Here is a 10,882-nt window from a genome sequence, read left to right as displayed (position 1 = left end):
GTACGCGCATGAGCCCAGACGCTCACGGGCACGCGTGCGCGCTCGCACACACATGCACAGTATTTTATTTACACATTAGATTAAAACTGCGATGGATGTGTCATTCAAGTGCCCTGGCCCAATTACGTTCTCCTCCTGTTTTATTATGTCTGTTTGATTGTGTGTTTTAGATTAATACGGGGCCACACTTCATATTAAACTTGAATGTCATGTGTTTTATTACAGTGTATATTCAGGCAGAGAAAAATCTGCTTCAGCATAAAAAGTATGATATTATGATCCGGAAATGCACAATTGTAAATGTCATATTCTGCTGAAAGCTGCAACCTTTAATATCAGAGCTCCTAAAATATGATCTAATGTTGAATTTTGACTCACATAACAATTTCTTGTTACCCTTCTCCTTTCTGCAGGAATGGAAGATGTTATACAATCTTAGTAAAAGACAAGTAATTTGTCCATAGTTTGGCAGTTCTAATCTGATCACTTTCTGCCATACGGTAACCTAATAGCTGTGCTAAGTGTGAGCTTATACAGTATGACATCCGTCACACTGGCACATTTTGAGGGTGTTCAAATAAATATGTAGCACTGATAAATAAATCTAACCCAATTTACCAATAATAAGCAACCAGATTTTTTCTTTAGCAAGAACAAATGCAAATGCAATGCTTTCTGAAAACATTGAATTATTAACATTGTTAATCTTGTCATCATCATCAACAACAACAACAATTTTATTATTATTATTATTATTATTAATAATAATAATAATAATAATAATAATAATAATAATAATAATGTTCTGACCAAAAATATAATCACAAAAGAAGTAGAAGTGTAATTATGTATAAGGTCAATATGCTTAAAAAAAAAAAAAAAAAAAAGATTTACAAATGAATAGAAATACTGTCCTGTTATCTGCAGACTTTGATTGTACCAATAATATGTTTGCTTGTCATTGAGGAATCATCTTAAACAGAATGAAATAAAAATATTTAAAAATGGCAGAAACAATGCATGGATAAAAATAGAATCGTGATGTAAACAGATCAACATATTACTATAAAATATAATTTATCAAGTAGGGGAACAAGTAGATATAAGGGATATACACAAAATCACAAACTAATATAACACAGGCATCAGATGGGGGGCAAATGGATCCACTTGAGTGAAAACATAGATGGGCTCCAATAGAAAGTCCGTAGGGCTTTGTGTCGGAGTTGCTTTTGGAAAGAAGGGTGAAGGTATGTGCTCTATAACAGTCGTGTGTCTAATGTGTTTGCTTGTGTCATTAAATAATGCAATACAGTATCCAAATAGTGTATCCATGTGAGGTCCTTCTAAGGATTTTTATACACACTTTGAATGTTTAGTTCTAGCCTATGCCCAAATAATGCTGAATTGATAAAATGCATTGCTATGTGTTTTTTTTTCTTCCATTTAGCTCATCCCCTGTGTCTGTAGCTGAAAGCCAAAAGGTCCAGACAAACTTGGCAGGAAGGCCTAGGTGCTTTTGACAGAATTGTCTGTGATTGCCAACAAGCAGCACAGCTGTGGGTGTAGCATGTGTCTTCAACAGGCAAAGGCCATTGACTTGCTCTCTGCATACAAACGCGCCAACCCCTAATGCGGAATGAAAATGCCCTTCTACAACCTTCTTTTCTATCATGATTGTTCAATCCAATTCAGAGAACTAGATGGGCAAAGGGAAATATGCAACTGTTTAGGGTAGAGAATGAAAAAATAGCTCAGTGCACTGTCCAAGTGAAAGAATGAGCATCGGATGACCTCGCGGTCGTGTGGTTTAACTTCGTGCAATTCGCGAAGAAAATCAACACCGCGTGTCTGGCTAAAGCAGCTGAATCACTGTTAACTCTAATTGGAGTCGGGAGACCATAAAGAAATCGTGCGGGATTCAAAGCTATTTAGTAGCAGTAGATCCTTCTTCTCACAGCTATTTGCTCATTTCGTCGGTCAAAATTGGTAACCGACATGCAAAAGCTCTTATAACAGGCGGCCTTTATTTGAAGAAAAGGTTACATGTAAATTAAAATAGACGACTGATGCAGTCATGTTCATACGTAGTGGCTACCGAGTTGTAGTGTTTAACATGGGTCTTATTTTAAATATAAGCTATAGTCTATAAGTGAACAGCAAAATAACATGTCCATGTGCAGAGACCGCACCCAATTTGCCATTGACCTGAAAGGTCAAACCAGTGGTTAAAAAACTTACATCGGATAATTATGACGTAATAAGCATACGATGATAATGTATAAAAGCATTTACTATACGACGCCCTATTAAGTAAATTGTACCATACTAAAGCTGTTTCCTAATAGGCTACGTAGCATTACGATGATGTAGTGACTGACGGAATTAAGTTTCTTGTCTCTGTATCAAGACGGCGGAACAGTTTCTCAGTGGCTGCAAGCCTTTAAATATCCCGCTTGAGAATGACAGCTTAACGCAAAACCGAGAAAGAATCAATTCGGTGCTTTACTGTCCTATAAACAAGGGCTAATAACATGATACTTTAACTGGTAACTATTCAGCAACAACACTACACATAATAATACAATTGATTATAGCTCAGAGAGCTGTTTTAATTAGGAGAATGTTAATGATCTTGTTAAATTAGTTTCACGACATTGACTGGCATGTTCAACCATTGCTTTGATTTTTTCCCCATTGGATTCACTTAATGGACAATAGAGGAGGAAAAAGTAAATAGAAAAATAAATTGCTTATAGATTGTCCTCGTGAACGCAGACTGTGAAAAGTAACGGCGAATCTAATATAATCAAAACGGGGACAAATGTCTCATTAAAGTATTGTTTAACGGCCCAGATGAGTGCGGCTGAACACAGGCGTCATTATTTGAATTTGCGTATTATTTGAACTCAGTTTCAGAAAACGAGTGTGCAAATACAACGATGTGTTTAACTGATGCGGTCATCTAAAATGTATTATGAACTATGCTATTGCTTCTAATAACATATTCTGAATTGTATGGCCCAACAATGTACAGGCCATTGTCGTAGGCTATTGGCAGGACTTGCTGGAATTTCCGATGACAAACATTTGCCAATTTTAAAGATTAATCTATTGTCATGACCACATCACCAACAAGTGAAATAGGTCGAATTTGAACACTCTTTCTTTCAAACGAATAGTTAGTTATTGAGCATGTTTTGATGAGTAAAATGTGTTATGGGGCATCGAACTCTCGGATATTATTTTTGTGGTTGCTTTGTCGCCGCCTTGTGGTGAAAGTTCAAGTCTCGTCTCAGTCGGAGCAATACGTCGGTTTTTTTTTTTTTTTGCCTCTCAAGCGGCCAGTCATTTCATCAAAAATATATTCTTTATTTGACGTCAACTTGTTATTAACATATTTTTAACAGTTTTATTTGCATGAGCAGCAGTCGGTAAAGTCACGGACATAGGCTATGAGGTAAGGTGTAGCGTTTTTTTGTTTACACCTGTAAAATGTATCATGTATCAGTGCAGCACTTCAGCTTCAGAATAACACAAGCTACGTGCTGCAATGTATTTACATGTAAATGTAAATATATCCATGCGCAGACCCAATCAAATACACAATGACCACAAAATAAATTCAGGATAGCCCTATATCCAAAGTTATAGGGCTTCCAATACAGATCTTTCTAAAAATGTTTTACATTGATATATTTTATGATTAGGCCTACACTAAAATAAAACATATACTGCGATTGGAAGAACTATAAACCTAAAGGATCTTAGAAGTTTTTTTTTTTGTTTGTTTGTTTTTTTTTCTTGTGGAAAGAAGCGCTCGTCATCAAATTTGTCGGTATCGTCTCACTCTGACTATCGTTCTATGAAAAGCACTTTCTGAGTTCTCTTGACAGATTGTGCCACCTATACATTTGTCAATAATATTCATAAACAGCAAACCATTCTGAGAACACGCTGCAGCTTACCCCTATCAGGACTGAAAATAAGGAAGATAGTTAATTAATAATTCATAAATAGCAATAATCATTCATTTTCATGATTCATTCATATTCGTAACACATTTCTGTAATTATTTAATCTACACTGCTAGCGCAGTTGCCACTATCATTATTTAGTTTACTGATAATAATAATAATAATAATAATAATAATAATAATAATAATAGTAGTAGTAGTAGCAAGAACAATAAAAAAACACGGTCGATATTTTCCAGGAAAAAAATAAAAAATAAAAATGGCATATTCCACTTATTCAAATGTACAGACACGTAAAAAGTATAATAATAATAGTTTAATTAGTATAATTTAATAGACTGCCTGGATAATATTGCAAAGTGATCTTATAATTCCTATATATATGCATATATACAATTACATGAACAAAACAAATGCCACAACACAAACCTATGCAGGGTCCCACGCCGGTCAGTCTCTAACCGCCTGTCTCCGCATGGCATATAGCAGAATATTGTTAAAATTGTCTGCCAGTCACGGCGGGGTCCACGGAAAAACGCTATCACAACAAACCTGCGGGAGAGAAAAGGCAGATCTGGAAGAGACGGAGAGCACTCACGATATAAACCATCTTCTCCAGCACCGGTGTTATATGTCAGTCTGTCTAAAAAAATATCTATTTGAATGCTTTTCGACGTAGACACTATACAGACGAGAATATTGATAACAGAAATATACAGCTGCACTATATAAAGAAAGTGCTAAATACCTGCTAAAAAGGTAAATTAACTAAAAGCATCCAGAAGGTTACTCGTAAAAAATCTGACGTGACTTCCGTTATTTAAAAAAAATGCTTTTCGTGAACGCGTTTTTAAATTCACATGCCATCTATATTGGAAAAGCTTTGTATCAGTCATTGGCACTTCATAATTACTACGCTATTTCAACGCTGTGGATAATCTGGAGTGCACCGCTCACTGCACTTTTCAGACATTCAACAAGAGGTACAGACTTCAACACTTCAACACAAGTTGGTTTCTGTGTGTCACTACAAATATTTTTACCATACTTCGGCGTTTTCGCATACAACTTGCTCATTTCGAATTAATGAAAGCTACAGGGCAACTCGTTAGTTATTGGGGGAAAAAAAAGATGTAGCCTGTCATTTGGTGCGTGACATTCGCCGCACAATTTTATTCTTATTAGTAGCGTAGCATCATGCATTCAATAGGCCTGCATAAGAAGTGTAATCCCGAAATTGACATTTATCACTGAAAAAAAAAAAAAAAAAAAAAGGTTAAGGACTGTCAACATTAAAGTTTATTTTCATTATTCTGATCGCAATGCCACTGCTGTAATAGTTCTCTGGGTGGCACTGATGACGGTGAAACTAAACAATCGCATTAATCAGTTCTGGCCCATAAGACTATTTTGCGAAAATGATAATGATAATAATAATCTGAAGTCAGTTTCTATGCATCCACACGAGAGAGAAAAAGAAGGAACAAAAAGTATTCTACAAAAATGCAGGCCTATAAACGTTAACATTTTTTTTCCAATTAAAAAAGATTAAAAATAAATTTGATTTTATTAGTCTTTGTAACGTTATAGTTTTATTTGTATCTTTTGCTAACTAAATCGCAACGTTTTAACCTTTTATATCGCTATGTATTTCCCCCTTATCTTAGATACTATTTAAGACAGCATGAGTTGAGCTAAAAAGAGCATTCAGAATTCAATGGCTGGCTGGAAATTGACAAGATAAAGTAACAACTCATTGATTGGTTAAGTGCGTGCAACGTCACGGTACAACCAATAGCAGAAGAGGAGGATAAAACGGGCAGTGTGTTATAATAAAGGAGAAAATATGAGTTCCCTTTGCAATAGATGTGACGTCAGTGTAGGAAGTCATTGTAGAGCAACACTAGAACGATTGCAAGCAAAAAGAGAACGTGGTGTCGAGCAGTTAGCCCTCCGAGTCTCTCCACACTTTAACTTTGAGAGAAAGTTAAATAACCTGAACAAAAGGACGTGGACTACACAGAAGCACTGCTTTTCAAATTTTACATTGATTGTAAGGAAGTCTTGGAGAGTACATCTTTCGGGCCGCTTGTGAACACTAAAAGGATTTTCTTTTCCTGAATACTTTGTTTATTTATTATTTTTATTACTATTTATGTTTTGTAGACTACACAAGGTTGGTATTCGGTGTCTGCGTTCATAAGTGCTATACTGATATTTCTGAAATGCATGGAGAAGTTTAGCTTCTTAAAGTTTGTTATGAAGGCTACATAATCACATTTTTTCTTACTATGGAAGGATCCAGCGGGTCTAATTTTGGAATAGACACTATTTTATCAAACACAACCAATTCGGGTAGCCCGGTTCTAATGAACGGAGATTTCCGTCTTGGTGACAGCAGGACCGCGGATTTCAGGAGCCAGGCAACCCCATCACCATGCTCGGAGATAGACACTGTGGGAACTGCCCCCTCGTCCCCCATTTCGGTTACCATGGAGCACGCCGATCCGCATCTGGTCCAAGACAGCCTTCAGCATCACCACCATCATCACAATCAACAGCAAAGTTTGCAGCTATCACCTCAGCCACAACAGCTCGGAGCAGCCGGCTCTGCCCCGAGGACTGCCACCTCCTCTTTCTTAATCAAAGACATTCTGGGCGACAGCAAACCACTGGCAGCCTGCGCTCCGTACAGCACCAGCGTGCCATCACCCCATCACACCCCAAAACCAGAGAGCGCGACGGCAACGGACGGCTTCAGGCCAAAATTAGAGCAAGATGAAACTAGGAGCAAGTTGGACAAACGAGATGACATCCAGAGCGACATGAAATGTAACGGTAAGCAAACATCTGTACCATTTAAACTATGTCCGATACTTTTGTTGCTGCAAAGTGTGAGATTTAAATGAAAGATAACGGGCCATTTTTTGTAATGGATATTTATAATTAAACCGACATGATCAAGTCTACCTAGTTGATCATGTAGGTTTAATTTGAAACCATTCACATATGCATGGTGAATTTGGTGGATTTTTGTATTTAAAAAGTAACAAATTTTAAGTCTCGTTAGTATGTAAAGTAAGTCACTGTAGGCTAGTAGCCTACACCCCCATAATAGCTAATTAAACTGATTTTATTATTCCTACATTCAATTATTATTATTATTATTGTTATTATTATTATTGTTATTATTATTATCATTATTGTTATTATTATTATTATTATTATTATTAATAATAATAATAATAATAATAATAATAACAACAATAATAATAATAATAATAATAATAATAATAATAATAAGATATGCCAATATAATTACGTAGATTTTCTTAGGCTAATTTCATTCTCATCTCTTGAAATGCCGTGCTAACACCAATATCTGTCAATTGTCATTTTTTAGCCATGAAAGTCTCTCTCTCTCTCTCTCTCTCTCTCTCTCTCACACACACACACACACACGCGCGCGCACGCACGCACGCACACACACACACTCACTCACACACATACGCACACACACACAGAAGCACACAAGGTGTGCATATTTGTGAATTTCAGTAATATAGGTATAACATGAGCTACTGCATACAGCATTATTATGTTTATCATTTTGGTGCTTTATATTACCATAACCGAACCGAGCACAGATGTAGAGCCAGGCGATTTCTTCCCCGCGCGCCAGCCTCCCTAGTGGGTCAATTAGAGAGATTATTGTTCTTCCTACAGGGGAGATCATGGAGCGCCGCAAAAACTGCTACAAATAGAGATGGATTGACATATCGATTTCCCAGCTTTTCAGCGAAAAAACTAAAGTTGACAAATACAATCCGGATTTTTTTATTGGAGTCCCGAACGTGCTCTGCAATCTCAGTCGCAGCCCCAATTCGAGTCAATCTGTTTACCTCCATTCTTGAAACCTCTCGTTATAATTAGTAAATGTGTTATGTGTATGTATTGACAAACCTCTCGGGTTAATTCCATTTGCTTTATACCTTCTGGAGCTCAAAGTAGCAGTACTAGCAAACAATGGCGTTTGAATATAAGGCAGAATCTAGTGGCGAATTGCACGTCTATTTAGTAGTAGCATTATAGTAGCATTATACACATAGTGAATATTGAATATTGATGCGATCTAGGGTGAATTTATTTTGCATAATGCTATTTGGATTTATTTGCATTAGCTGTTCGCAGTGTGATGCGCAGTTGTTTGCGCCCGTATAATTAAATATGTATTTACAATTTACCACTGCTTTTGCACCATTTAGGAACAAAAGAAGAGGGTGACAGAGAGATCTCAAGCAGCAGAGACAGTCCTCCCGTTCGCTCTAAAAAACCTCGCAAAGCGCGGACGGCTTTTTCCGACCATCAACTAAACCAACTGGAGCGGAGCTTCGAACGCCAGAAATATCTCAGTGTGCAGGATCGTATGGACTTGGCCGCTGCACTCAATCTGACCGACACACAGGTGAAAACCTGGTATCAAAATCGACGGTAGGCACCAACTATTTTTTTTTCCCTAAAATACAATAATTATTTTAGGTGTTATCATACAATGTATAATTTTAAAGTGCTATCATTAATATTTGCCTTATATAGCCAATAGGATATTAACTACATTTTTAAAACTTAATTTCTATTGAAGTCCTGTCAGTTTTTAATTCTTCCTGATTATTTCACATATTGAAATGAACCAGCTAGATAATTGTAAGAATATGACATGTATAGCCGAATCGAATGCGTGCCATCCTTTTACGCTACAGCTTGTCATGCTATATACCTTAGTATTTGCTTTGGATATGCAATAGACTACCTTGTTCGGACTATTTTAATTTGATTGACCATTCCAATCATTTCAGCTGTGCTGTCAGAAATGCACAGGGTAATTATTTACTGCACAGACATCCAACTGCTTTAATTAAAAACAAATTTGAGAAAGGCTACCATTTCACAATACGCATCCGCGAACTGTGGAGGACGACGCTTAAAATAATGTTGAATAAAAAATTAAAAAATAATAATAATTAAAATAATGCTCTGAGTAACAAACGAGGATTTAAATTATTGTTATTTTTTAAAATAATACATAGCTATATGTGGGAAATGAACATAGTAGGCTGCAACATGTACAAACATGTTTACGCATAGCTTTCATTCAAATGCATTTTATTCAAATGCATTTTGCTCTGTATATATATGTATATTCTTCCAAGTTATTATATTATGGTAAGCAATAATCATATATTATTACAAGTTATATTGTATTATTTTAGGAAATTAATTTACGGGATTTTTTTATTGTGCATGCTATTATATTACCCTTACAGGCCTGTATTAATACATGTCAATTAATTAAGCACCAGTCACACTAGCCCTGGGCGTTTTAGTGAAGAATAGGTGAAAATCAACCTTTATTGTAATTATTAAATTCAAATTTATTAATGTCATTTTTCAGGGATTTAATTCTTTCAAGGATTTCACACGAAAGTAGCCTGCACCTTCTTCTCTATGGTTTTTCCAATACTTTTATAATTCTTACCACTTTATATTTCATAGGCAATAATTTCAATTAATCTAATTAACGCAATAAACTCAAATGTATGCGCCAAGTGATTAAGCCCATCTGATTTGAGGGGTGTTAGGGGAATTAATGGATTCTGAGCCGGTTAAATAATTGATTTGTTGTATTTTGATCTGATTTCAGGACGAAGTGGAAGAGGCAGACCGCTGTCGGATTAGAGTTACTGGCTGAAGCTGGAAATTATTCCGCATTACAAAGAATGTTCCCATCTCCATATTTTTATCACCCGAGCTTGTTGGGCACCATGGACAGCACGACAGCAGCCGCCGCAGCCGCCGCAATGTACAGCAGTATGTACCGGACTCCGTCGGCGCCACACCCCGGTCTCCAGAGGCCTCTGGTCCCGAGGGTTCTAATCCACGGTCTTGGGCCAGGGGGGCAACCAGCATTAAATCCACTGGCTAACCCCATTCCCGGCACGGCACATCCTCGGTAAACAAACAAAACAGCAGCAACATCTAAAGCCTATTAAACACATGAAATGTGAGGAACTGTTCCGAACTAAAAAGACTTTTCAAAAGACAAGACAGAGACGATTTTATTGAAGAACAAAAAAGTGATATTTAATATGAACTAGTTCTAACAAAACAATGAACTGTAAACGTTAGCCCCAAAAGAAAAAAAAGGGACTTCTTCAAATGTTTGTTTTTATTATTACTATTTTCTTTTGTACAAATACACTTATACTAACAAATAAACTTATAAAGTTTATACGATGGAAAGAAAGGGTCGAATTGAAAGGAGTGACACAAAGTGCATCTCAGAGACTTTTCTATTTCAGAAAAACACGGCGACGATGGCCTGGGAACTCCGCACTCTTTCTCAAGGTCTTTTTTATTCTTGTCTTCTGAAGAGGCATGCAGCGTTAATATAAAGTGTACTGAGTGAGATATTTATTATATGTCGTCAGAGAGGTCCGCTTATAAAACATGCTGATTTGTTTCCTTCATTTGTTTAAATTCGATAATTAGGTGAAACGAATAATTAATTAAAATTAGTTTTTATTTTGTGCTTGGTTGACATCATGTTATGATGGGGTTCTCTATCAATGCCATTCTGTAACAACAATAAAAACTTTAATTTTTTTTACAAGCACTGAAACCTGTGATTAATTTTTTTTCCCTTTGAGGGAAGTTCCTCCGTAATGTAGGATATGCCCGACGCAGAGTAATTTGATCAGAAAGTATACGTTCATATTTATGTTAAATTATAGCAGTTTTTGCTCCTCGGTTGATAATATCACGGCTAGTGGTTTACATGTTACATAGCATTAGGCTACATGCTTTGAGTCGTTTGAATCAGTCTTTTTTTTTTTTTTTTTACATTT

General features: G+C 36.3%; 1 protein-coding gene across 1 annotated transcript; it reads left to right on the top strand.

Moving 5' to 3' along the window:
- The first annotated feature begins 5,838 nt into the window (after nt 1-5,838).
- On the top strand, nt 5,839-10,633 carry LOC118225113 (barH-like 2 homeobox protein). The gene is made up of 3 exons (XM_035413152.1): nt 5,839-6,815; nt 8,243-8,468; nt 9,679-10,633. Exons 1-3 carry the CDS (start codon nt 6,269-6,271, stop codon nt 9,989-9,991), a joined length of 1,086 nt encoding a protein of 361 aa, XP_035269043.1. The 5' UTR covers nt 5,839-6,268; the 3' UTR covers nt 9,992-10,633.
- The last annotated feature ends 249 nt before the right edge of the window (nt 10,634-10,882 follow it).

The sequence above is a fragment of the Anguilla anguilla genome, chromosome 4, assembly GCF_013347855.1.
Source record: "Anguilla anguilla isolate fAngAng1 chromosome 4, fAngAng1.pri, whole genome shotgun sequence".
NCBI classification, from domain to species: domain Eukaryota; kingdom Metazoa; phylum Chordata; class Actinopteri; order Anguilliformes; family Anguillidae; genus Anguilla; species Anguilla anguilla.
Note: the sequence above shows the minus strand (reverse complement) of the source record. Positions and strands in the feature narration are given on the sequence as shown.

Excerpts from the sequence above, each read along its gene's own strand:
- LOC118225113 (XM_035413152.1), top strand. The coding sequence starts at position 6,269 with ATGGAAGGATCCAGCGGGTCTAATTTTGGAATAGACACTATTTTATCA. Across the intron at positions 6,816-8,242 it reads GAGCGACATGAAATGTAACG|GAACAAAAGAAGAGGGTGAC; the intron begins GTAAGCAAACAT and ends TGCACCATTTAG. Across the intron at positions 8,469-9,678 it reads ACCTGGTATCAAAATCGACG|GACGAAGTGGAAGAGGCAGA; the intron begins GTAGGCACCAAC and ends ATCTGATTTCAG.